The sequence below is a fragment of the Myripristis murdjan genome, chromosome 8 (assembly GCF_902150065.1).
Source record: "Myripristis murdjan chromosome 8, fMyrMur1.1, whole genome shotgun sequence".
Classification (NCBI taxonomy): Eukaryota; Metazoa; Chordata; class Actinopteri; order Holocentriformes; family Holocentridae; genus Myripristis; species Myripristis murdjan.
The window spans coordinates 25,501,700-25,525,545 of record NC_043987.1 but is presented as its reverse complement, the minus strand read 5'-3'; the positions used below and the strand labels follow the sequence as shown (position 1 = coordinate 25,525,545).

Genomic DNA, 23,846 nt, shown 5'->3' with positions numbered 1-23,846 from the left:
CCCAGAACTAAATCTTTGCAGTGTAGATGAATAGGTGCCCACAGTCCAAGAGCAATGGGTGGAAACTTGATTAAGTCCTTATAATGGAGTTATAACTGGGAGATGGAGGTAATTTGGAAAGGGACAGACCTCCACTAGGCGGTCTGGAGCTGATCCTGCCAGGAACAGTGTAATGTCCCTGAAGCCACAGCCACCATCCAACTCACATGGGACTGCACACACACACACACACACACACACACACACACACACACATACACACACACACAGATGAAGGGTGGGAGGGCATTCTTATTCAAGCAGACTATTGTGCTGACTTATCTTTATTCGTTTATTGCTACTGATGTGTACCAACCCTGTCTGTGTCTCTTGTGCAAGCATAAACATAAAAGAAATACAAATATGGACACAAGAAAATATGAAATCACAGACCTCCTCTGCAGGGATGGACATCTATCTTCCATTGTAATTGCTCAAATTTACAATGTATGGCCATGCACAGGCCCGGATGGAAATTTGCAGGCCTATCTTTCAGCTCCTCTGGATTGCAGCAACAACCATGTTAGACAGGGTGAGAGATTAAGTCATGTCTGCTAATCCTCACAAGCTGTGATCTATGCAGGAGCAGCTCTGGGCCTGGAGCTGCACCACTCCTTGTTTTGGGCGTCTGGGAAGCCCTCCATATGATTTCCCAGTGTACATGGTCATAAGGTTTCATATTAACCGGAATGTGTCACCCCTTCCTCAGAGGATTCCAGTTCAGTATGCTATTTGGCAGAGCCGTGCCTAACTCTGCCTGCCTCTATTAGTGGAAACAGTAGGCCTATGTTGTTTGCAGCCATTGGACTCACTGTGGCCAGTCTCTTCCAGGCAATGGTAAGAGACCATTCCCCCACCATGAGAGGTCAGAGTATATAACTTTTCTTTCATTTGTAGAAGTGTGTTGCTTTATCAGTCTGAGACTATGAAGTGGTATGTGCTTGGTGACAAAGGAGCAAGCAGAAAGAGTGGATGAGGTGAGATCAGAAGGCCTCCAACTCTGCTTCTACAATAAAGCAGCAGAGGGGCAGACAAAACACCGAAACTCCTTCTTTAAATACAGTGCATTCAAAAAGTATTCAGACCCACTTTTCACATTTATTATGTTGCAGCCTCATGGTAAAATTGTTTAAATTCACTTTCTCCCTCATCCATCTACACTAAATACAACATAATCGTAAGGCAAAAAATGGGACGTTCGATTTTTTTTGCAAATCTATGAAAAGCAAAAAAAAAAAAACAAAAAAAAACACCTCAATATTACATGGATATAAGAGTCTTCTTATGACATAACAAGCATTGCACACCTGGATTTGGGGATTTTCTGCCATTCTTCTCTGCAGGTCCTCTCCAGCTCTGTCAGGTTGGATGGGCAGTAGACAGCCATTTTCAGATGTACACTCTTGTTAGGCCAAAAAAAAAAGACATTTAGAGTTGTTCCTTAGCCACTCCTGCATTGTTTTGGCTGAGTGCTTAGGGTCATTGTCGTGTTGAAGGGTGAACCTTTGGCCCAGTCTGAGGTCCTCAGTGCTCAGCTTTCCCCTCAACCCTGACCTGTTTCCCCAGTCCCTGCTGCTGAAAAACACCCCCACAGTATGATGCTGCCACCACCATGCTGCACTGTTGGGATGGTATTGGGCAGCTGATTAGCATCGCCTGGTGTCCTCCAAATATGATGCTTAAAATTGAGGCTAAACACTTCAGTCTGAGTTTCATCAGACCAGAAATTCTTGTTGCTCAGTCTGAGAGTCATTTAAGGTTGTTTTGTTTTCTCTTCAAAGTCCAAGCAGGTTATCATGTTTCACTGAGGAGAGGCTTCTCCCATCTCTACACAGGATCTCTGGAGCTCAGTCAGAATGATCATCGGGTTCTTGGTCGCCTTTCTTACTAATGGGCTTCTCCCACAGTTGTTCAGTTTGGCCAGGTAGCCACCTCCACAGAGTCCTGGTTGCTCCAAACTTCTCCCATTAAGGAGTTATGGAGGCCACTGTGCTGTTGGGAACCTTCAGTGCAGCAGAAATTTTTTGAGGCCTTCCCCAGATCTGTGCTTTAACACAGTCCTGTCTGAGCTCTGTGGGCAGTCCCTTCCCTTATGGTGGCTTGGTTTTTGCTGATATGCATTTTTAGCTGTGAAACCTTATACAGACATGTATAAGGTTCCAAATTGAGTTCAATCATCTGAATTTACCACAACCCACAAATCGACTCCAGTCAAGGTGTAGCTCAAAGATTATCAAGAGAAATGGAAGGCACCTGTGTTAAATGTCAAGTGTCATAGCAAATGCTCATATCAATATATTTGTTTTTCTTTTTTTTAATACATTTAAAATAAAATTCAGTTTTCACTTATTCAGTTTTTGCTCATTAAGGTGTACTAACTGTGGACTTATGAGGGATAAAAAATAATTGACACAATTCTAACATATGGCTGCATAATAAATGTGAAAAAGTGAAGGGGGTCTGAATACCTTCTGAATACAGTGTATGTATTTAAAGAGAGCTATAGCACAGGGAAATAGAAATCAATATTCAGGTATTTGTTTCACAAAGTAACCAGCTTGTTATGTAAAGTTTAAACCAGCAGTTCTTTATTCAAGCAACTCAATTCATACAACTTTATAATAGTTAAGGTGTATGGCTATATTTTTAAGGGTAGAAGGCCAAATTATAGCATACCAACCATCAACAAACTCATGAAAATATGCACAACCACTGTACTGCCCTGTGAGATGAGCGAGTCTATTTCCAAGAATTAAAACTGATCATCGAGCATGCCATGTCACGATTGCGATACAAAATGAGGTTATTTCTCAGTCAGATGGATCTATCTTGATAAGTTGTTTCGTATTGCTCTGCCAACATATTCTTGCTTCGTAAATTTTCACCCGCTGGAGATTTTTAACCTGTAACTACCCAGAGAAACACGCCATCCCATGAATTAGACTGACCCTACATAAACACTGCGGCCTAGTTAGCCGATCGCTAGCAACTATCGTTGTGCGTATTGATATGAGTTTATTTTCATACACGTTTATTATGTAGTTAGCCACGATATTCGGTGAAGCTCTGGTTCAAGTGTTTGAATATGTCCAACTACACGGAATAGTACACCAATTTATACATTTTCCATCTCTGATTAAATCACGTAACGTGAGCTAGCTAGCATTAGCTAGCTTCGCCTTATGTACAGGCCCGTTCCTGGTCACTCGTCTTTTTAATTCAAGAGTTGACAAATATCTCGTTTATTTAGGTTATATGGTGCGTTATGCAGTTTCGATGTTTTTACACTTGATGGACTGACATTTTGTTTGCTCTGGGGCTAATCACACTCAGCATATGCACATTGGCTAACCAACGTTTGGCTAACGTTAGCTAGCTAGCTTATCCTTAGCAGTACACGACACAACAGTGTAAAGCTAACGGCACAGTTTTCACAAACTGGGTTGCGCAGTAATGTCCAAAAACTGAGCTACACCACTCCGTCCACTGATATTAAAATTATTGAGCGAGTGTGAGATCGCCTGACCCACCCTTTTTAAACGAGGGGCTGGAAGCTGTGCTCGTAAAGGCAGCTTGACAATAAATGTCGTTTGTTTACGCTGTGCTCGGACTTCGCTCAGCCCACTGCCCACAACATATCACTCCGCACAACACACAAAACACTCATACTGAACCGTTTTATGTTCTGTTTCGTTGCCAAAACAACACATATTATACCATTGTTTGATAAGCATTAACTGCCTGTGAAAACGAGCCGCATTTGCTTGATTTCTTGCTTGTAAGGTGAAAAGGGACTAGTTTCTGTGTGAGGCTTGTTTCATCTAGTTAGAAACACAGGAGGGTTTGGATTATTATGAGTTTGCCGTTGAGCTGTAATGTCAAAAACTACAAATAAGCACCTGCATTATAATGTGAAAACGCTTTGTGGCTGGCTCCAAGTTGCGTGTATGTTCGATTAAAACGACTGACATTCATTTATATGCAGTTACTCTTTTCGTCTTTCCCCATCATTCGTACGTAGTAGCGCCCGTAAAAGCGGTCCGGACTGCTTTCCTCGTGTGGTTTACGTGCTTTTGATGGACAGCCGTACGGACCAATCAGAAAATACTTTAAGCGTAGCAACAGCAAAGTTACTAAATTGTCCAATCACCGAAGAGAGGAGTGGGTTATAATCTGCTCAACATTCTAATATGCGATTGGTTCGTCCGTTTGTCCGTTATCCTTGACTTGTGGTCTTTGTAGTTTAAAAGGGAGTCTCGCTCCTGTACGAACAGCGCAGCTAAAACTACACGCCCCATATCCCAGCTGGCAGTGTCAGCAACAGCATGCGCGCGACAAGAGGCGGAGCTACTATATAAACACGAGCTCCTTCTTCTTGAGTAGCACACTGGACACTGTTGTGACGGCGAAACGTTATCTCCGGATGAACGGCAGCTCCGGCAGCACCGAAACAGTTAACGGTAGTTAGCAACACTAGCCGTGACGAACCCCCTTGAGGAGTAACAAGTGTTTACTATTCGGAACTTCACTTTTTAAGTAGCGACAGTGCGCTTTTAAACGTTAGACAACTCAACTTTCTCTCTCAATAGAGTGCCTGATCTTACAGAACCGAAACTAAATATATTTTTGACAGATTAACTTTGATTGACTTGTTTTAAAGAACTTTAAAAGACTGGGTTTGAGAAGGAAGGAGCATCACTTGAGATGTGGTAATCGACGGCAGCCCGGCTACACAAACCAGCAGGATGACAGAACCGAGCACGGAGCAGACACATCACCTGAAAACTTCAGACACCCCATCAGGTGGGACCGGAGCCGTTTTGGAGCATCTCCCAGCCAGCGATCATGCACCGCCAGAGAACGGCGACAGGGGGCGACAGAGAGACAAGCAGCAGCAGCAAGCGGAAAACGGAGGAAGGGATATCAACACAGACAAGTTATGGCAAATGCAAGGCGGACAGAGGGAGGTGTGCCCTGCCTTAGCAGCCGGAAACGCGCTCCCCAAGTGCCCAGTTGCAGCCCAGCCTCGCCAGGAGCCTGGTGTTGACGCATCGGGGGAAGGTAACCTCGCTGCACACGGGAATAGCGGAGATGGACCCCTGGAAGAGACTTTAAGCCAGGTGCAAGGGGAGAGCTGTGTGCACAATCTGCACATCGACTCCGACACTGGCACCGATGCGCGCCAGGGCAAGAAAAAGCACAGGCGTCGGCCGTCCAAGAAGAAGCGCCGCTGGAAGCCTTATTTCAAACTTTCCTGGGAGGAGAAGAAAGCCCTCGATGAGAGAGAGACGGCGAGGGCTTCCCGGGTGAGAGAGGAGATGTTTGCCAAAGGGCTCCCAGTGGCCCCTTACAACACCACCCAGTTTCTGATGGATGAGCACGACCGAGAGGAGCCCGATCTGAACACCGAGACTGGGGTCAGACGTCTGGCCGGGCCCGGTGGCGTCGGTTTTGGTGGCCGCATGGACGATACGGGCAGCGAGGAGGACTTTTTTGATAACGAGGAGGAGGAGGAGGAGGATGGCAGCGGCGGAGGCAGCGACGGCATCGGGAGGCCCGGGAACGCAGGTGGGGAGTTTCTCCAGAGGGACTTTTCTGAGACCTACGAGAAGTACCACGTCGAGACTCTGCAGAATATGACCAAGCAGGAGCTGGTGCAGGAGTACCTGGAGCTGGAGAAGTGCATGTCCCGGCTGGAGGAGGAGAACAACCGGCTGAGGCGCGCCATGGAGCCGGGGGGTCTGAGCGAGGAGAGCCCCCTGGTCCGGCTCCGAGAGCTGGAGCTAGAACTGGAAAGACTGAGGGCCCAAAACACTGAGCTCCGCCTGCAGAACCAGCACAGCAAGGACAGGGGCCAGGTCGCCACCAACTGAGGGACTAAATAATTTGGAAACCCCCATCAAATACTTAAAATATGGGACAAAAAACAGGATTTTTTATTATTTTATTTTTTTTTAATTGTCATCAGTTTTCTGTAATTGGTTCGTCACCTGGACGGTTCGGTCCTTGCATTGCAATGCAATACAATACTTGATATGTTTCTTTTTTCTATTTGGACTGTAAGGGTGTCCTGTTCAAACTTTTTTTCCCAAGAAGGAATGTAAATATTTCAAGAAATAAGATTCTTTTTATAAAGAGAATGTATTTGACAATATGAGAATATTTTGTTTTTGTTTTCCTGTTCAACTTCGTAAGTATGCGTTGAATTATATTGTCCCGTTTGCTTTTGTTTTGAATCAACAAGGCGGTGTATGTTGCATTTTCCTCCAAATTGAATTGTCCAAACCACAGCTGATTGGGCCAGCTTGCAAATATTTTTCAGAAACAAATCCCCGAGTGAACATTTTAACAGTGTGTGAACATAAGGGCAAATAAAATTTTGAAATTCTGATAAAATTGTTGTGTGTTATGTTGCATGAAACGGTTCAGGGCAGCTGCCGTGTAAAACTACAGGTAAACGGGGATTCTGGCGATCCACTGAAATGCAAATATTCACTAAACTTTGTGAAGATGAAGAAAGGGGCTACACAAAGTACAACCGTGGGCTCTGAATAGGAGGAATACACTGTAGCTATAGTGGAAGAGGGGGATGGGCCATGGTAGTGATGTTCCTCATGAAGGTTAACCCACTTTTAATAAAATCTATTATTACAAGCCCAGACTATTATGCAAGAAGGCATGCAAACTGGAATTGACTCCCTCTTTCTAAACATTTGTTTAGTAAGGAAATAATGCTGGCCATGCCACAGGCCAATGTATCTGCTGCAAATGGGCTTAACAAACGCATAATAACTTGGGGAGTATTATCACTTTCAAAAGGTTGTTTTCAGTAATATTCAATAAATGATAACAGTGCTTGAGTATTTCAGTATGCACATAGCAAGTTACTAGACTGTGTCTTTGTATGTGCAGAGGCAATCAGTGCTACAGGCCGTGGAAAGGCTTTATTCATCTGCAGCCTCTAGAGGGCATTATCCATCTTCCATTTTGAGTTGCCTGTTCTAACACAAGCCTCATCTTCCATTGTGAGGGCCTTACCTCATATCAAACTGTGTGCTGACACCTTTGGAAAAAATGTTTACCGGCCTTTGGAGTGAATCATTACACATGATAGTGTGAAGTCCACGATCCCCAAAACATCCACACGCATGAAAACAATCTTTTTTTTTTTTTTTTTTTTTTTAAACATAGTTCTGTTTATTTACATCATATAACCTTGCTTTAAAGCACACAGCCAAGAGGGAAATGGTTTCAGGTGGACAACCTTTAGTCCAGTCATTTTCATATTAGATAGTTCAAAGCAATTCCAAATGTACACAATACAATATGTTACATATTCAGACCGTATGTACAAAAAGATATTCAAATACAACAACAAAACATTAGGTAAATCACATTTCAGACAACACACACCAAGTGTTGAGTTTATTTTTATTTATTTTTTTTCCTGTTGATGAAGGCATGGGCAGTTTGACTCTCATGCAGAGTAACCGTTTGAATTTGCGCAGTTCATCATTGGAAATGTTGTCTGGTTTGACCTAATGCTGTCTTCGAGCAGGGCTTGTTAGGTGTACCATATTCATTTACTGGGGATCACTAGGCAAGAAAGATGACCTCAGTTTCTGAAACAAAAGCAGCTGAGAGAATACCATGCCTTTTCCCTCTTAGCAGCATCAGTGATAGCTGTTTGCGCCCGCATTAAAGGCAAGAGAGAGAGAGTGCATAGACATGTCCTTGGCTTGAGTGTGCTTTTAACAGCCTCTCAGATAGACCGCTCGAGTTTATTGTACATCTTTGGGTCAGCGCCTAAGATATAGCATCAACCACAAGGAGAGGAGGGAGGCTTTCCAAGACAGGCTATAGGCTAGGAGACCCAGAATCAACAAAGGGAAGTGGAAAGATACGGACCGACCATGGCACTGCAGAACAAAAACACATTCCAGAAATCAGGCACTTGTAGAACAAACCTTGAGGTAAGACAAGACTATATAAATTAAATTGTTTTTGTTGACTTTTCAATGGTTGTATTTGGTCAGACCCACTCAGTGGGCGAGGACAAAAAAAAAAAAAAAAAACAAGTGAGTCTCTCATGACTTTTGAAAGATATTTTTCTTCCACCTTCAACTGTTATTGGCTCCATGGTCAAGATGAGAGATGAAAACAAGAGAATCGTGCTACCGGGCGTTTGTGTACACCTCCTCCGATGTGCCCTATCCCCAGGCAGGAAGGATTTATTTGAGCCTGTCCTTATGGAAAACTCCATCATGTAACCCCGCAGTAATAAATGTGCAGACAGATTACATTTAGTGGGGGCATGATGAAACACAACTGCAAATATATCGTTTCTGTTTGTTTGCAGTGCGGTGCGTTGGCAATCCTCTAAACACTATTAGTGTGTGGCGTTTTCTCTGTCCCTCACACGGAAGGATGTTTGCTCTTGAATTTAGTTTTCTGGTGTAAATGTCAGATGATCTGTAGAGGCAGCGCTCACAAATCTCAAACATGAAATTAGTAATGGGACAAATGATCTAAGTGAGGGCAACAGTCACACTGAGCTGCCTCCTCCTTGCCTATTATATACCCTTATGTAATAACGACTGAGGTAAATTTCTTTTCTCATCCTGTTACATGTAATTGCTAGATAGTTTTTGTACACGTTGATGTAATTTTTTTTTTTTAAAGTACAGTCCCCGCTGGATTAGATAAAGGTCGTAAGTGTTTAAAGAGGCTATATTTCATGAGATAAAAGATTTCTGCATAGTGCTGAGTCACAGAGAAAGGCAATCTATGAGGAAATAAGGAACAGGCTTAGTCATTGTTTCGCTTTTATCTTGTCTGCTTTGAACAGGTACACCCGAGAGGTGAAATCACAACAAAAGTACTCATTATTTTCATACAAAATATATATAATATATATATTGAAATATAAAACAAAAAAAAAGAATATATTAAGGGAAACATTTCAAGTAACATCTTGAAAGAAATGACTGTGCACTTTGTACGCACTTTTTGTAAACCATAAAAAAAGAACTGGAAAAAAAGTAAAAACAAATATGATAACATAATATTTATATTTACAAGGTTAACTTAACAAGGCTTTGTACAAATGTTACAAAATAGTTAAAGACAAACACCTGCACACTCAGAAATTATCACGAACATCGCTGCGCAAACACACAAACGCACTGATAAACATTATTAACAAGTACAGACAGTCAACTGCATTTTGTGTGTGTGTGTGTGTGTGTGTGTGTGTTTGTATTCCATCTACTGTTTTGAGAGGAGCTGACCATATTACAGTGTCTGTGGTCTGAGGAGAAACAGATTAGGAAGACTGATATGCAAAATCAGCTCTGGCCTGAAAGCTGGGACCCCCTCTTGAAATGGCTCCAACCTGGCCAATTAACTTTTGCAAGCAGTGTGCATCAGTGTGTGTGTGTGTGTGTGTGTGTGTGTGTGTGTGTGTGGGTGAAGGGGGGTGTGATGGTGAGCGTGGTCTGCTTCCCCCTGTTTTGGCTCACCACAACAGATTTGGAGACACTGTAAAATCCACACTGCTCAGAAGCACCATTCTCTAAGAAGAAACCAGTGAAAAGGCTGTGTTTTGCTCGGCATCCTTCTCTGGTCACTTAAGGAGACACAAACCCCTTGATTCATTTCCTCTGTCAGCCAGACAGGCAGGAAGAGACGACAGGAGGGATCGGGGGTGTCGGGCTATTACTGAAATTGAAAATTCTTGGCTGTAACATTGACTGTGATGAGGTCTGTCTGTGTCTCTGGCCCATTTCTGTATTATCGCTCTAAAAGCACACACAATGGGGGGAAAATAAGCTTTGGCAACACTGGAATGCCCCATGCCATGCAAATGGAGCTTATCAAAAAGAAAAGGAGGGGTTGCTGGGGGGGGGGGGACTGCTCTCAAGACTTCTCATTTGATCTGGTACCATTACGTGCCTGGACCCCCGTCTCAATCAGCAGCTTCAGCCTTCAGGTCCTCGGCGCAGGAGGTCAGGAGGGAGTGGGGATTCGCCATCCAGGATCACAGGTACTGGTGGAATCTAGAGGCAGGCACGCGACGTGCAGCCGGTCCTGGGTCGACTCCCTGGGAGTCATGAGGCAGCCCTGGTGATTTGGTCTGGTTGGGGGTGACGGGTGACAAGGGGAATTCATTAACAGCTAGCGGGGGTCTCTTCTCGGACGCCTCTGTAGGGGAGACCACCACCGTGTGTCTGCGCCACGCCCGTCTCTTCCTCCGTGTCTCGGGCGACAGGGGTTTCCGCAGCCCCACGCTGCGCAGGTCGTCAGCCGAGCCCAGCAGACGGGCTCGAACCTGCTCCACCAGAGACCCGCGTCCCGCTCCGTGTCCCTGCCCCTGTCCGGCCGGGGTGAAGGAGGCGGCCTCGCTGGGCGGCAGGGCCGGCCGGGGCCGGGCCGGGTGCAGGCTCTCCTGGCTGCTGCCGGAGGAGGGGTTGGTTCTCGAAGTGTCCCTCCTCACCCTGGGCGCACCTTCTGCCCCCATCCCGGCCCCGTTGCCCTGAGCCGAAGCTCCGGACAGTTCGAGCAGGTCTAGGGAGCGAGCCTTGGCCTTCTCGCCCTTCAGCTTCTTCCTGGCCAGGGTGTCGCACTGGATTAGCTTGTGGGAGTTGAAGGAGGGCCGCGAGTGCAGTCTGTGAGTGGTGGAGGAGGAGGAGAAGGAGGAGGACGATGGCGTGGTGGATCGAGCCCCTCCTTCACTCCTCTCCCCAGGGTCCGGTGTGTGTGTGAGAGGTGTGGGCGGGGCGAGAAGGGGCGTGGTGGAGAGAGCAGGGGGTTTGTAGTGTGTGTAGAGGAAGCTGCGCGGGGCTGCGGGCGGCTGTGTGCTCGTGGACGCTGGCGGGTGTTTCTCAGGCCTCTCCTGGGTGAGGGAGCGCGACGCAAAGCCGCTCTCATTGTCTGTCTCGCTCACCAGCTCGCTGTTTTCATCATCTGCATCGTCACCCCTCCCCTCAGACACCAGGCTCCGGCCCAGCGTGGAGAGGGTGGAGTAACCAGAGACGATAGAGCGTGCATCCTCTGGCGCTCGCCACGGCGGCCCCTTCACCCCGACCCGCACCTCCTCCTCAGGGAGCAGCACGGCTGCCTGCCCTCCTTCCTCGTCCTCCTCTTCTTCTTTACGGCACGGCCGGCTGGGAACAACCGCCACCACCTCCTCTTCTACCTCCTCTTTGACTCGTTCTCCTCTTTCTGCAACTTCCTCGTCTTCCTCCTCCTCCTCTTCTTCCTCTTCATCACCATCTTCCTCTTCCTCCGCTCGAGGAGCGGTGTCTCCGTCTGGCGACTCCGGCTCCTCTCCCTCTTCTGTGCCCAGATGCCCAGCTTTGATTGGCTCGTGCTCAGAGTCGTCGTCAGTGCTGCTGCCCACGAGGCGGGCGTTGTGACGCTTCCTGCGTTTGCGGCCGGTAACGGCGGACATGATGGACAGAGTCAGGAAGTCCTTGGCTGTGAGGTCTCGCTTTGACCCCCACGACCCCTGAGAAAGGAGCAGCCATGAAATGAAAATTCACACAAACGCCAACTATCCTTCACTGGGGCACTGTCCTATTTTACACTATAAACTTGTCATATGAGGAATGTAGGTTAGAGGTCACAGATGACTTACCCCAATTCACTTGCATTCATGTTCAAAAAATGTGAAAACAGAGGCTTAATTAACTGTTATGTTCACATTTTTGAACATATTTTATGTTTGGGGTCATTTTGACCCCTGTAGTTTAAACTTCAACAAAATTATTATAACTAAAATTGTTATCAAAGTTTATGTGTCAGGTACTTTATGTTTCTTTGTTGATGACCTAAATAGCCCTTTAAATAAAACATAACTCCCCCCCACCCCCACTTATACATCCAGTATTCCTATTTCGCGACAATGGAAAAATATTCAAATCACGATAAAATCTCACTGATTGATCTAAAATTGGAAAGAAATATTAATTTTTGGTGTTTTAATGGCTTTATATTATTTCTATGTAACGATTTTTGTTATTTATAACCGATGCGTTACAAAGTGTGTGCAGGGCATTGAAAACATATCATCATGTGAATTTCATCTTTACCCGGTAGTGCCCATTACATTAGGAACACTCATTAAATATGAAGCAAAAAAAATGATGTTAATCATTTATTTAGAGACGTAAAACATTGGCTGGGGTCAAATTGACCCCAAACATAATAGGAGGGTTAAAAGAATAAACATTAATTTTTGCACATGCACATGCCACCCAAGTATTAACACGATGGTATTACCTCTGTGTAGTAACTTTCAGATTTCATAGAGCAAGGTTTTACATTTTTTGAACATGAATGCGAGTGAATTGAGGCACGTTGGCCTTGATTTCTAAGCGCCAAAAGCATAATCTATACACACTCATGGAAGCGGTATTTGTGACAGACAGATACGATTGCAACTGCTGACGAGAAGACAAAACAGGACGGTTATGGTCCTTTCACTGCTGATAGAGTTATACCTGCCTTCAAATGTACAAGTACAAAAATGTGTGTGCACGAGGGGAAAATGAGCAACCAGCCCAGAATATGACCATGTCGGAAGATCTTACCTTTGATTTAGCTGAGTCACTGTTGGTTGAGTCTGGGGGGGGGGGAAAGAACAAAAAGAGATCAGAGGGTCACTTCCACTGCAAGTTAACAAAAGGCCAGGCGGCGGACGGTCGAGGTAGAGGGCACAGAGACTTTTGGTGCGGACATCACTTTTTTAAGGTCTTATACTCTGGCCTGATTACCCAAAAATTAAATAAATAAATAAATAAATAAATAAATAAATCACGCTTTACACTGTGAGTGATTTCTTCTTTCTCTGTGCCATCTTGGCCTTGACCTGTCCCCCCCCCCAAAAGAACACAGATCACACACCGTCATACGTGGAGGAACAGCAATGATTGTCAACCCAAGTGAATGGCACATGATCGGGGCGTTTAGGGAGCGGAGGGTAAAACGGCATTGGGAAACCACAGCACACACCGATGACATCACCAAAAAAAAACAACAAAAAAAACAAACAAACAGTGATGACATCAGATTGGTGAAGGAAGCGTTGGCAGGCAGCGTGAAGGCAGAGATGAGGTTGAGTCGCTGCACATTTTCCCCCCTCACAAGCACACAGCGCATACACACACACACACACACTTTGTCTGCGTCTTTATCACATTCATACACAACCAAACGCCGTGAGAAACCCAGGGAAAAGGGACGAGGAGGAGGAGGAGGAGGAGGAGGAGGGTAGCAGCCTGAGGAAAACACTGAGTGAGGGGCCCCGTAGAGGAGGAGGAGGAGGAGGAGGAGTGGAGCACAGTGCCGGACAACAAGACAGGCCGCCGTGGAGGGACTGTCTCTCCTCTCTCCGTGACAGTCGACAGTTTTCACTACGGTTTCAGATGTGGCAGCTTTAAGGGCACGCCAGGGAGGCAGAGCGGCAGCCAGTCATCCGTTAATTCATTAGTGAGACTTGGGGGGGAGTGACACCGGACTGACATGGTTCTCACAGACACCTCCGGTAAGTTTTAGTCAGTCTGACACTGAGAGGGAGACGCGGACTTCTCGGGGCTGGTGGACACAGTGGAGACACATAACACACCACCGCCACCGACGTCCATGGGGCTACACACTCTCACACACACACACTCATGCGCTCTCATTAATTCACTTTCGGAATGTGACGCATTCACAATTTCACCACACACACACACACACACACACACACACACACACACACATATTGCCAGGGGAATTCCCATCCTACCGCAGTGGCTGCTCCACAGGCTCAGCTAAGAGAAGGAAATGCAGAAATGTACAGAGAAAGTGAAAGATGAGCAACAAGGAAAAGAAACAGGTCAGCAGAAAGGAGAGAAGTCGAGGCACACTATGATACAGTCCGGATCAGAAGACAGAAAACACGGCAAAAGCTCATGTGTCTGAGTTAGGTGCCAAGCTTGTTTGCTCGCGCTGCGTTCCCGTCACGTCGGAAAGCTGGAAATTCTGACGTCCCACTTGGGAAAGATGTGGCGGCACGGCCTTTCAGGTTGGACGATTAAGCGAGATTTCTCAACCGTGTGTTTTCCAACGCTTCAGAGGATTACTTATAACAAGATTATAATCCTAAAACTACACTTAGGTTGGATTTTTTAGCACTCTTTGGCCTTAAATCTATCTTAAAACCTGTGTGGAAGGGGCGCCCCGGCAGAGCACGTCCCTACCGCAGGTTTGAATCCGAACCGAGTCCTTTACCCTGCCTTTCCTGTCTCTCTATGCTGCTCCCATCAAATAAAGCAGAAGTGCCAAAAAAATAATCTTTAAAATCCCCATGAAATGACCTCACATGAGTTCTACTTAAATAGCGACATCATCCTGCACTAGTGGGTGTGAAATAAAATAAAATTTCGTCCATTAAAACCCTCACAAATCTTTAAACATCCTCTCTCCTGCACCTGTCCCTTCAAATAAAATTGTGTTCATCACCGAAACTGATATCCTATTGGGTCAGGCTTAGGCTTCGGTCTCTCCTATTGGTTTGTAATCTACAAAGTCCCACCCAAACATCTAGTTTCAACGGGAAAAACATCTAATCAAGAAAGTAAGAGTCCATTTCATGGGGTATACGATGTGGTAAATGCTTAAACATGTCAATTTGAATGCAGAGTAATATTTTGTTTTGCGTAAATTAAATCACACATGCGTCCATATCCCCTCCTTGCTTTTTTTTTTAGGTTGGAATTACGGCGCACAAGCTGTGAATTTCTGATTTCCAACTCTGAGAGGAACGCAGCAACGCGGCTCTGAGGTGCCGATTACAGCTCCCCGAGTCCTACCGCTGGGCTCGGTCAAAGCTAGCACTGCGATTGGCTGAGAGCAGCGAGCAGCGTGCTCACCTGAGGCCTCCCCGAGCAGGCCGGTCCTTCCGATGTTGGACAGCAGGTGGTCGATGTTGGGGGCGGGCTGCACGTCCTCTGTGTCCACCGGCGTCTGGATGGACAAATAAACAGTAAACGTCATTTACAGAGGCAAAACACGATTTACACTCATTTTAGAGCAGCTGAAGGCAGGAGTGTCAGTTCTCCACGCCCTCGGTATCTCCAAACTCATGGCATCTACCATCATTCACCTGAATTTCTCAAGACAAAGTAGATCAACGATTATAAGCTGACAGGATATTATAATTTGGATGATCTGATAAATTATTAAAACTAGGTCGCCAAACTTTCCTCAACAGACTCAAACAGCCTGGAGGGATTTTCTGGCACTTTTTTTTTTTTTTTTTGCCTCATCTTTGCGATCCTTTCTAAAGATAAAAACTGCAAGATTAAAACTCCCCTTTAGTTACTAAGTAGAGCAGGTTATTGCTTTTATAAAACACTGGAACTTTCTATGGTATTTAAAAAAGAAAGCACCACATTGTTTAAAAAAAACTTCCTAAAAAAATAAATAATACTCAAGATTAAATTCTTGAAATAGCAAAGTAGTGGCCGCTACTAGTATGAGTGCTGCTTTTAAGTCAGTACAATAGTATGTAAATCTACTGTCATGCAAAGGTGGTTTTTTTTACAGAAGTTTGACATCTTTCAATCAAAACTGAAGCCTACAGTGTTTTATTATGGTGTGCACTAATCCGTGTTATGTGTCTCGGCCAACATGAATGCCACCGGCTAACAGCTTTTGTCTTTCCACTTCTGGCACAATGTTCCAACTCTGTCATTTATTAATAAAAAAATAATAAAAAAAAAAAAAACAAAAAACATAAGACACTTTTTTTCTCTTTACAGTTTATTTCATGAGAATGACAATGAGCCATGTACTCAGGTTTGTCCTTGTATCTTTTTTTTTCTATGAAGTCCATTGAATGCAGGTACACACACACACACCCGTGAAAATGGACAGACTGCATAAGGTCAATACAGCTGCAACCTCACACTGCATTATGGGAAACACACCTTTTCATCCTTGTCTAGCTCTTCGCTGAAAAACCAGTCGTACTGTAAAGACAAGAGAGGGAGGCAATTTGTAAGAGGACATTCATACAAGAAATGTACAAACTGCATTACTGTGATTGTTGTGTGTGTGTGTGTGTGTGTGTGTGTGTGTGTGTGTGTGTGTGAGGGTGGGGGGATCCTTACATGTTGGATGAGTGTCTCCACTATCTTGTATCGGTCAGGCATGTGTGTGACCATGTCTGTCATGTTGTCTTCAGATGTCCGCACCAGAGTCGGCCCAAACACAAGCGCCAGGTTACGAGGCTCCATCTAAACACACACACACACACACACACACACATATGCACATTAACACACAGGATATCACCATCACCGGCGGTGGAGACACTCAGTAATTCTTCCTTCCCTCTACACAGACCTTATTCTTGTCTGAGTGGTCGGCTACAGTCTTCAGATGGCAAATCAGGAACTTCAGAGTGTGGTAGTAATGATCTGGGAGGTCTCGGATCTGACAAAGAGAAGGGGAGGAATGTTTATACTGAGAAAAAAAATTTGTCACACACACACGCAAACACACACACATGCCTGGTGGGGAAATGGTCCTTTTCAAATTCATTTCTGAACAAAGAGGCAGCTCACGTACCAGTTTCTTCATGGTCTTGAGTCTGTCTGATGCGTTTTCCATTCGGTTGGCGTCTATGAAGTCATTGTACTTGTCTGTAAATACATGAGAAAAAAAATAAGATGTTATATGATGGTGGTGTAAGTTTCATGGGAGCCTATGGTGGAAGACAGTACTTCATGAGTTAAATAATATCATTATATATCTGAGTAACAGAGGAGTGTAATCAGTTGCTGTTTAAAATATAAAATAGAGTAATATTGTTACAGTTACTGCTGTAAGTAATATGTGTTACTGGTCATATTTGGCTCATGTGAATTGAAAGCATGGATGATTCAATGACTTTCAGTGACTGAAATAAAAAAAAAAAAAAAAAAAAAAAAAAAATATATATATATATATATATATATATATATATATATATATCTGTTAATGAAATGCAACAATACTGCAATAACAGTGAGGATAAGAAAGAGGCTACAGTGAAATTATTATCCATAATCATTTCTTCGAGCTGACTGCAAGATGTTTTATCTTAATATTTAATTTAATTACCGCTATTGTTTTAATAAGATGGTATCGAGATAATTTAGCCTACACATCAATGTTTTATTTAGTTTTTTTTTCTACTCTAAACTTGTAGGAATTAGGATACCCGAGCTCCTTCCTTTATTTATCTATTTATTTATTGTTTTTTTTTTTTTTTTTTTTATAATATTTGCTAATACTTTTAAATCAATATATGGACTTAGGTTTTTAAAAGAGTTCAGGTGTTGTGTATGTTTCTGTGATTTTCAAAGGGTTACCACTTCTACCACAGCATAACTTGTACTTACTGAAGGTAATTGAGTAATATAATGAGTAACATAGTAAAGTTACTATGTACAGAAAGTGATAATGTAATGTAACCTCACAACTTTTACAGAGGAATGGTAAGAAACATGTGATATGTTGCATTTTGAAAGTTACACCGGTGGTGTGACTGTGACTCTGGACTCACCGTCAGTAAAAAGCGGCTCTGGAAGTTTCCGGAAGAAAGATTTGAGTAAGCTGCTGACGACGTTGAGGTCCTGCCACTTCTGTTGACAGGATGGGACAAAAGCAAGACAAGTCAGCGACAATAATATCAACAAACTGCCTCTATGCAAATTAAAACACGTGTCCTGATCCCACTGGCGGTTAAACGGCGCTGGTTTATCTCTTATCTGATCTCAGGTGTTGTTTACACGTCGCCGGGTGTTGACCTCCTCACCTCCTCTGTCGGGTTGATGTCGACACCCTTGTTGAGCTGGTCCTGCAGAGTGGACACCATGGCGTTGTTCCCCGGGACCCTGTAGATGCCGGTGTACTCCAGACCCATCTCCTCCACCAGGCCGCAGCAGATCTCCACGATCATGGGGATGAACTGGGATGGGATCACAAATGCGTCAGCGGCTGCGTGCAGGATGTCGGTTTCGCTGCTTTCAGACAGACATGGAGGAAACTGTGACTGACCTTGTTATTAGCACCTGGCTGACATTCCTCCAGCCTCACACCAAAAGCCTTAGGCCCGGCCTTCTTAGACTTCTTAATGATGTTGATTCCCCATGGAGACTTTGGAGGGCTGCTCTCATCTGAGGATAAACCACAACCACACAAACGACAGTCAGGACAGGTAGCAAAAATACTGAAAATGAATATCAGTTTTAGATAGCGAGTTACTGTTAGGTTTAAAGTTAAAATTAAATTAAAAAAAGTCCACCACCTGAAATAAAAATTGCTTCAAAAATGTAAAGTGAAATCATATCAATGTTTCCAAGATCCTTACAGGACTGAAACTTGCAGACAATGAACATTATCACACTGAAATGTTGACCTAATCTGATATTAAAATATGGGAGTCATTTTTAATTCAGTGTTTAATCCATTTACGTTTTGAACCATCAAAAAGTTGTAACCTAGCAGCTTACTTTGGACAGAAATTATCATCGCTTGCTCAATGGATGTTAACTTTAAGGAGAAATGGAAGAAAAGTTTTCCCACTGCTTTGGCTTTATCCAAAAGGATGACAGTAGACATTGGTTTGGTTTCCCTGATTTTCCAGAAGACAGCTCATTAAATCAACATGATTTTTTTGAAAATAAGAGAGGATGTGATTGGCAGTTTGGGGAACATAGAAGGTAATACACCAACCAGCGACAAATCAAATAAATTACCTCTAAAATCTTTTGTTTGTGTAACAAGAAGTGAGTAAATTGTTATGTTCTGTTAATAACACTGCTCCATGTAAAGTGGAACTCATTTCCAGAGTCTTGTGTCTGCCTCTGACACCGACCTTTACCGTCAGGTTTGGGGGAGCGCGGCGCCCCGGCAGGGTTCTCCATCTTGGCCAGCAGGAAGGGAGGCTTCATCCGGGGCACCCTGGGAGAGGAGTCGGGCTTGCTGCCTGTCGGACTGCAGGGGGAGACAGAGAGGCAGGTGGAACTCAAACGATCAACCAGGATGACATCAGAAGACACCGGTGATGATGACAACCTCATTTTGTTGGAAGTACAAATAATCGCCTCACCTCTGTTTTCTGTAGTCATTCAGCTTCTTACTGATCAGGGCCTGTCTGGAAAAGCCAAACTCCTGCAACAAACACAGATGACTGCATTTCAATGATGTGACCTTTTCTTTCATAAAACCACACACCAGGCTGAGCATGGAGGAAAGCATTAGAGAGGTAAAGCTCTGACCTCGCTGTCCGTCTTGCTGTTCTCCCTGATGACTTTGATCCACTCCAGCATGTCCTCCCGGTCCTCTGCCTGCAGCAGGTACTCGCAGAAGTCCTGGGTGGTCAGTCGCAGGGCGTGCTTTCGCTTGGTCTCACTGTAGGCGATGTCTACCAGGCAGCCGCGGATGCTGATGGGCTGTTCGTCCTCAGCGCCGCCTCCGATCGTGGCCCCGCGAAGGACCGCCTCCCTCTTGTCCTTGTAGAGGAACAGCGAATGGGAGCGAAGCACCGAAAAGACCCGCTTCCACGGTCGCATGCCGCTGCCCACTTTCTGTGACGCCAAGCAGAAATAAAGCACGGAAAGTGGAGATGGGATGAGAGTCAGGGAGGGATGGCGAAGGGGAAACGGTGATAGATTGATATTCATCGACAAGTTTTTCATGCTTTTTCTGCCTTTTCGAGGTCGGTGGGCCCACCTTGCCCTTCTCTGTGAGGATCTGTTTGTAGTGCAGCCATCCTTCTCGCCGCACGTCGCTGTAGGTGATGCTGCCCAGCTCCGAGGTGGAGTGACGTTTGGAGCGCACGTCCTCCGCCGTACCAAGGTTGTCAAGAGACTGCAACACACACAAGACCATTTTCAGCTCCACTTTGGTTGATATGATATGCGGTTTATTGTAGTGTACAATATCAGAAATTCACAGCGGATATCAAAAGTCTGTACACCCTTTCAAACGTTCAACTCCTTATTTCCATGATGCCGGAAATAAAAAAGCTATTAAATCAGGTTTTTCCCTGTCATTTGGGTATGGTAACCAACAAAATCGAAATAACATCGTTAGGCTGCACATCTCTGACAGTGCATTGAATTAAAATGATCATATTTTTACGATGTCGTGAAGTAAAACAAATGTATTAGTTGCATAAGTGTGCATAATTCTTATTTTAGGGGGCTGTAATTGTATTAACATTTAACAAAACATATTTCAAAGCATGCACAAAGATCATGTATCGTCACCTGAACCTTATTCAAAGCTGCAATATGCAACTTTTTATATTAAAATAACAAAAATAAATGAGATATATTATTGATATTGATCATCAGCCTGCCAGTGAGCCTGTGTTCACATCTCCCTTTTGCCTAAATTATCGTTTGATGATGATGTCTGGGACATGTTGGGGCAGCAACAACACTGCATCAACACTCAGCATTGCTTTTTAAATTGCAGAACGGCTGCATGCATGATCTGCTCGTTCAGAACCTGTGGTGGTTTTATAACCGCCTCAGGCTCGGGCTATATGTTGTATCAAGGTAGACAGCTCACCAAGATGAGTAACAAGTGTTGGAGTGGGAACCGACCGAGGGGGAGGAGCAGGATCTAAAATTATCACTCGCCAAATGCGGATATAAAATTTCCCTCTGGCAACTAAAATTCACAGTCCTCCATGCCACGTGGCATGTAAGAGAAATGGGACCCAAAAATTAATTTTTTAGAGATAATTAAAATTGAACTTGCCCTATTTCTAGAGTATCGAGGGGTAAATTGCCTGGTCCTCTAGAGATCTTCTTGTTTGTCTGACCATTGCAAGATTCCACAAAATTAACAAAAAAACAAACAAAAAAAAACAATATTCATGGACATATTATAAATCCAGTGACTGGAAGACAAAGGAGTTGAAATTATGGAGGCGTATTCCCAGCGTCAAAGCACCCCAAGAGAAAAAGTGTGAGCTCAACAACACAGATGTTACTAAAAACAGCACCGCTACACCTCGGAGGAGGTTTAATGAGAGGAGCACACAGATGTTACTTTCAGTTCGATACTGCTGAGGGGATCATGTTCTGTTCACTGTATCAGTTTAACAGGAAAAACAAGGAGTCATTTGTTCCGTTATGTAACTAGAATAAATTAGTCTCTGCATTATGTACTCCTTCAGTCACTTCTGTGAAATCATAATATGCGTTATTTTGTCAAAAGTGATTAAAAACTGCATATGACATAGCTGTGTAATTGAAGTATTTTGGCCTGCAAGAATATGTCTGGCAGGTACATTTAGTCATCTACCTGCGACTTTGGCAGAGAGGCCAAAAAGTTAATTTTGGCCTCTGGGAAAGAGGAAGAACTAACATTACACATGACTGACTCACAGCAAAGAATTTCATATTGTAGCCTCAACTGACTCTATTTAGATCAATTCACATCAAGATTTTACTGGAGACTTCTTTGCTGCATAGTGTGCAGCGTCAAACCTGGAAAATGATAAAAAGCACAGAACAGCGTAGACTTATTGCTTAGAGGTTCAGGTTGGTAAAATTTAGAAAAGCGTAGGCTTGTTTAGACTTTTGATGTCTGCTATGTCTTATTTAAAGAGCGAGAATTTACCCCATCTGTGAAGAAACTCTTGACTCTCTTCGGTAGCCGCCTGTGGAGAACAAAAACAAAGATGAAGGTAGCTGTCAGGACGGCCAGCTGCCTGCACATTTTTATTTTATCCAACCAAACACCCTCGGGCGTCTCGGTCCCACAGTACTCACGAGAAGACGCGGCCTTCCTCCCGGAACGTGTTGAGCCCTTCATCGCAAGACTTGGAGCGCTCCGTGGTGATGGCTAGAAGATAGGAGGAACGGCGACTGGATTTAATACTGCCTGCTCAGTGAAAGGATGAATGAGCGAACGAGAGAGAGGGAGAGAGAGAGAGAGACAGAGAGAGAGAGAGGACAGCCAGAGAAATAAAGTGGAAGAAAAAGAGAGAAAGAGAGAGAGAATGTTGATGTAATGCCAATCACCAATGGGCTGGTGTTGGATTAAAAGATGCGGGTGGTGAAGGGGGGGAGGCGACAGGTGGAGGAGGCTGTGTGGGTGAATGGATGAGGTGGTAAGAATGGAGATGGGCTGGCACAGTGGGTTAGATTACACACTCTCCAGTCACTTTGCTCACCACTGGCATGCAGGTGTAGCCTCTGAAAACCAAAGACATGCAGTCATGCAAGTTTAGGTCTGTCTAATTCACACCAGACTGACTGACTGACACTGCGCCACACTGAATTTATGCCCCGTCTTCTTTGTCACCATGCACTTCTAAAAAACAAAACAAAACAAAAAAAAAACAATTCCATCCAAACACCTCCTGTGCAAACTGGGGCGCACTATTTTCAAAGTGTCAGACATGCAATTTGCAAATCCAGCATGCAACAACGGAATAAACAAAGGAGAGCGGCGAGGTCCGTGCACCCTCTTGCAGCAACAACTGCACAACAGCAACCAGACGGCGTGCATCTACGTCACGAGCACGTCACGAGGTCAAGGTGCATGCAGTGGGGAGGAGAGGAGGGGGTTGGAGGGGGTGGGGGGGGTCACTCACTGCAGTCGTGTGAGAAGAGCCTATTGAGGGGGAAGGTGAAGGTGGGGGAGACGGGGCTGGTGACCACGGCGGGCGCCGAACTCATGCCGCTGGACACCACGGAGGACGCTGGCACGTGGCGGGCGCGCAAATCTGCGCTGGGGCTGGTCGGCTCATCTGTGGGAAGCGGGACGCAGGGAGGAAAGGGAGGAGGGGAGGTGGGAATGGGTGTTAAGATGGAGTAGAAGGGGATCAGAGAGAATAGGAGGAGGAGGAGGAGGAGGAGGAGGGTAAAGCAAAGGGGGGTTAGATCAAGAGGAAGCTCTTTTCAAGGGAGAGGAATGATGTGGAGGCGCCGGGTTACCATCGGAGACACGGAATCTCGGCGTAGAATAAGGCGAGGCATTTTCACCGTTCACCTCGTCGAGATATTTCACATTCTTTCAACCCGCAAACAGACACATAGCAACAATCGTACCGCAGCAGCATGAGCTACTTCTTATATCTGTTAGATGGCAGCGAGAAGTGAGGAAGGTCGAGTCAGACCTCGAGCACAGGTCGTTTACAAATCCCCCTTACAGACGCTGGAAACTGTAAACTGTCCAGTGACAAATGCAAACGCACAGCTTCAGCAGACAACAACTTACAAAGGCCTCTGATAAAAATGAGGTCGAGGTCGAGGTGACTTTACTAAAAGAGGTGCAGTACCTGTATGTCCTGTTGCCATAAGAAGATCTCTTCAACTGAAAACAACGAAAGGTCTGTGCCCGAGCAGTTCAACGCTGCAGGTTTCAGTTCTGTATAAATTAGGTGTATAAACGAGGTGTTCGGTGTGTGGATGCATGTGGAAGAAACTGTCCCAGTCCCACAAGTAGAGCACAGAATTTGTTGGCGGTGCGTTACAGATTACAGATTGTGTTTTTAAAAGTAGTTTTGTTTTGAATGGAGTAGATAAGCTACAATGTCAAGAAAATAAAAATGTAAGGAAGAGTCACGGTGGACGTGCTCGTATTTTAACTATGTCAACTGATGCAAAGGGATATGAAACTGCCACACACACACACACACACACACACACACACACACACTTCCTGACAGACAGAGGATTAGAGATCAGCCCAGAATTTGCATACAGTGAGGAGAAGCAGGATTTGCCGGTGACATTTGAAACTGT

The 23,846-nt window shown here is 44.8% G+C and overlaps 2 protein-coding genes across 10 annotated transcripts in view; one reads left to right on the top strand and one right to left on the bottom strand.

Moving 5' to 3' along the window:
* The first annotated feature begins 4,432 nt into the window (after nucleotides 1-4,432).
* Nucleotides 4,433-6,435, top strand: hexim1 (HEXIM P-TEFb complex subunit 1). The gene has a single exon (XM_030057017.1). The coding sequence runs from the start codon at nucleotides 4,785-4,787 to the stop codon at nucleotides 5,910-5,912; it is 1,128 nt and encodes a 375-aa protein (XP_029912877.1). The 5' UTR covers nucleotides 4,433-4,784; the 3' UTR covers nucleotides 5,913-6,435.
* Nucleotides 6,436-8,855: 2,420 nt separating this feature from the next.
* Nucleotides 8,856-23,846, bottom strand: part of arhgap23a (Rho GTPase activating protein 23a) — a 76,335-nt gene continuing 61,344 nt past the window's right edge. For 6 of the 9 annotated variants that reach the window (XM_030056960.1, XM_030056955.1, XM_030056956.1 and 3 more), the window contains 17 exons: nucleotides 22,694-22,849; nucleotides 21,867-21,978; nucleotides 21,715-21,754; nucleotides 19,810-19,947; nucleotides 19,356-19,664; nucleotides 19,187-19,248; nucleotides 18,953-19,071; nucleotides 18,133-18,251; nucleotides 17,891-18,043; nucleotides 17,639-17,717; nucleotides 16,660-16,733; nucleotides 16,435-16,524; nucleotides 16,200-16,325; nucleotides 16,017-16,058; nucleotides 14,958-15,051; nucleotides 12,633-12,664; nucleotides 8,856-11,548 (listed from right to left, as the gene is read on the bottom strand). In XM_030056960.1, the coding sequence (XP_029912820.1) occupies nucleotides 10,079-11,548; nucleotides 12,633-12,664; nucleotides 14,958-15,051; nucleotides 16,017-16,058; nucleotides 16,200-16,325; nucleotides 16,435-16,524; nucleotides 16,660-16,733; nucleotides 17,639-17,717; nucleotides 17,891-18,043; nucleotides 18,133-18,251; nucleotides 18,953-19,071; nucleotides 19,187-19,248; nucleotides 19,356-19,664; nucleotides 19,810-19,947; nucleotides 21,715-21,754; nucleotides 21,867-21,978; nucleotides 22,694-22,849 (3,215 nt within the window). In that variant the 3' untranslated portion in view covers nucleotides 8,856-10,078. The remainder of the gene's footprint in view (nucleotides 11,549-12,632; nucleotides 12,665-14,957; nucleotides 15,052-16,016; nucleotides 16,059-16,199; nucleotides 16,326-16,434; nucleotides 16,525-16,659; nucleotides 16,734-17,638; nucleotides 17,718-17,890; nucleotides 18,044-18,132; nucleotides 18,252-18,952; nucleotides 19,072-19,186; nucleotides 19,249-19,355; nucleotides 19,665-19,809; nucleotides 19,948-21,714; nucleotides 21,755-21,866; nucleotides 21,979-22,693; nucleotides 22,850-23,846) is intronic. The other 3 variants (XM_030056952.1, XM_030056953.1, XM_030056954.1) reach the window with 3 other exon arrangements.